We start from the raw sequence: 3,071 nt of genomic DNA, 5'->3' as shown, positions 1-3,071 counted from the left end.
TGGGGGTGGCAGGGAGCAGCCCCTGCCCAGCCCCTGCCCCTGAGCCTGCTTTGCTGCCCTGCAGATGGCTGATGGTGAGGAGGACCCCGCCGTGTTCAGCTGCCGGTGCCTGCCCGCCGACCCGCGGCTCATGGCCACGGTCACCAACGCCTACCTGGGCACGCGGGTGTTCCGGGACATCCTGCACGTCGGTGGCGTCTACAGCGGGGCCGGGGGGGACACCCACCGTGCTGACATCCCCAGCCCTGCCAACGTCAGGGTCACAGTGCCTGGTGTGGACAGCCTGGCCCAGACCTTCACCCTCAACACCCGCACAGGTAGGCAGCCCCGTCCTGCCCCCCCCGCCCCCTCCCAGTGCCCTTCCCTCCTCCTCTGCCCTCCCTCCTGCAGAGGTGCAGAGGCTCTTGGCCTGCCTTGCCTCTTCCATGAGCTCACACCTTTCTTCTCCCTGTTCACCTGCAGCTGTCGTTGTTCTGAAGTTGTGTTGGAGCAAAGTGGAAGGTTTCCCTGTCCTTGTGGGATGGAGGGTGATTTTCAGGCTGCCCCTCAGGCCCTGCTGGGCCAGGCTCAGCTCACACCAGCTGATCATGGAGCCTGATCACACGTTTTGTAGTGCAGCTCATTGCACACTGACTTGTCCCCGTCACCAGTGTCACCACCAGTGTCACCAGTCCAGAGAAAACTGGACCTGGATAAGGGTGGTTCCTTTGCCAGCAGGAACCAGTAGATAGGACAGAACTGGGAGTCTGGGGCAGAGCATCAAGCCCTGATGGTTCAAAAGGCTGATGCCCTCGTTGTGCTTACAGGAACCTTCAGCCATGTGCTTCAGGCCACTGATTTCACAGCCACCCATCAGATCTACGCTCACCAGTCCCTTGTCCACCTGCTGGTCTCCAGCATCACCATCCAGCGATCAGCTCCCACCACCCACCCCATCACGGTGCAGCTCCAAACACCTTTCATGCCAAAGAGCCAGGACCTGGACCTGAAGCAAGGGCCGGATTTCCAGGGAGCACAGTGAGTTTGGGTCATGGGGGGACCTTGCTCTGAGTACATCCCTGGTGGGTGGTTGCACGTTAGGAAAAGAACTGTGAAGGTCAGGCTCGAACTAGATGGAAGTGGCAGGTGGTGGGGTGGGTTGTGCATCTTCTTACCAGGTGTAGAAAAACAGCTAAAAATCGAGTATAGAAACAGTTTTATTAGTTGCAACTCCAGAATTCTTTCTGACTCTGACGTGTGAAAGAGCAACGGAGGCCACAGGGGCTGGAGATGAGCTTGGGGAAGAGAGTGAGTCTGCAGGGGATGACCTCTGGAAATGGGCTCAGGGACACCTTGTGAGGGATGTCAGTCTCCTGTGCTTCAGGGGTGGGATGGGGGTGTCCATCCTGGTGGGGACAAGGGGGTGTCCATCCTGGTGGGGACAAGGGGGCGTCCATCCTGGTGGGGACAAGGAGGTGTTCATCCTGGTGGGGCCAGGAGCTCGGGGACGTCCCCCCTGCCTGGCTGGACATGCACAGTGCTCTCCCCCTCCTCTGCTGCCCCCACAGCTACGTGTACGGGAGGACTCTGGTTCCCGAGGTGGAGGGAGGACCCCGTCCCACCGTGCACATGCTCTGGAGGCCGGTGCCCCCCGCGCTGACGCTGCGCCGGGACGAGCGGGAGCGGTGCTGGCAGTTCCTGACGGCGGTGGCCGAGAGCCGGGAAGAGGTGCAGAGGAGCTACAGCCATGGGGTGGCCCTGGTGGCCGCGGGAGCCCTGCGGGCCGTCCACGTGCGGGGCTGGGCTGAGCTGTGGCGGGGATGCTGCGTGGAGCTGGACGGGCCCCTGTCCCTGCGGCGGGCGCTGCGCGGGTGCCTGTACTACCTGCTGAGCACCCTCCCGCCCCGGGACTGCCCCGGGTTCCTCTTCCAGGGCATCAGCCCTGGGGGCCTGTCCAACGGCACTCGGGGTGAGGATTACTGGGGGCACGTCTTCTGGGACCAGGTGGGTGGCAGCCAGGTGAGCTGCTCTCCTGGGGGCTTTGCACAGCCCCTGCGATGGAGAAGACTGGGTGGGGGGCTGCTGAGAGACCTCTCCCTTGTCCTTGGGCACTAGCCTCAGGTTGGGGAGCATCTCCTGCTCCTTTCCAAGAGCTGCCCAGCCCCAGATCGGTCCCCAGAGTCACTCCTCTAGGTTGTCCTTTAACCCAAGCACAGGTTGCCTAAACCAAAGTCGGGGGCCTGGAGCTGCTGCACAGCCAGTGGGGGAGATGGACCCCACTGCAGGGCAGCCCCCTCCCCAGCTGGGGTCCAAGGCCAGGGTAGTCCAGGTTGCTCATCATGGGGAGCTCCACAGATGAGCTTAGAGCCTGGCCACCAGCTTTTGGCTGTTTAAAATGTCATAGGTTGAAACCTGCCCTTCTCCTCCCAGCTGGCATCGGCGAGCCCCCTTGTGCCTGAACCTCTGGAAAACCAGCAGTGTTTGCTGTGCTGGGCACGTCCTGCTGGTAAACACGGGTCTGGTGGCCACCCCACAAGCCAGCTGGTCTCTAAGTGGGCATGTGGCTCTGCAGCTTGGGAAGGATGGTGTGGCATGAGCTGGAGACACTGCTGGTTGGTGCTGGGGCTCCTGCACACACCCTGCTCTGGTCTCTCCCTGGGGAAGGGCTTCCCAGTCCTGGGGACCTTGTGTGCTTCTTTCGTGGTAATGCACATGGTTTTGGCCCCCTCCAGAGCCTCTGGCTTTGCAGGACTCCTGCCTCCCTTCTTTTGTGTGGTGGGAGGTCCTGCTGGGATCACCCCAGTGAGATGCCAGAGAGGAGGAGGCATGGGCAGAAACAGTTCCCTGGGGATTTATCCCTTTCCATGAGCCCTCGGGACAGTTCCCGTCAGTAGCAGCAAAATCGTCGTCATCCTGCCTCCCTTCTTTTGTGTGGTGGAAGGTCCTGCTGGGATCACCCCAGTGAGATGCCAGAGAGGAGGAGGCATGGGCAGAAACAGTTCCCTGGGGATTTATCCCTTTCCATGAGCCCTCGGGACAGTTCCCGTCAGTAGCAGCAAAATCGTCGTCAGAGCATTTGTGTTGGTGGCAGG

The 3,071-nt window shown here is 61.5% G+C and overlaps 1 protein-coding gene across 1 annotated transcript in view; it reads left to right on the top strand.

The window, feature by feature from the left end:
• The first annotated feature begins 64 nt into the window (after window positions 1–64).
• ATHL1 (ATH1, acid trehalase-like 1 (yeast)) overlaps window positions 65–3,071 on the top strand; it is an 11,431-nt gene continuing 8,424 nt past the window's right edge. The window contains exons 1-3 of the mRNA XM_010001482.1: window positions 65–317; window positions 807–1,017; window positions 1,548–1,983. Of these exons, the coding sequence (XP_009999784.1) occupies window positions 65–317; window positions 807–1,017; window positions 1,548–1,983 (900 nt within the window). The remainder of the gene's footprint in view (window positions 318–806; window positions 1,018–1,547; window positions 1,984–3,071) is intronic.

Source organism: Chaetura pelagica, unplaced genomic scaffold (assembly GCF_000747805.2).
Source record: "Chaetura pelagica isolate M959 unplaced genomic scaffold, ChaPel_1.0 scaffold587, whole genome shotgun sequence".
Taxonomy (NCBI): Eukaryota; Metazoa; Chordata; class Aves; order Apodiformes; family Apodidae; genus Chaetura; species Chaetura pelagica.
Note: the sequence above shows the minus strand (reverse complement) of the source record. Positions and strands in the feature narration are given on the sequence as shown.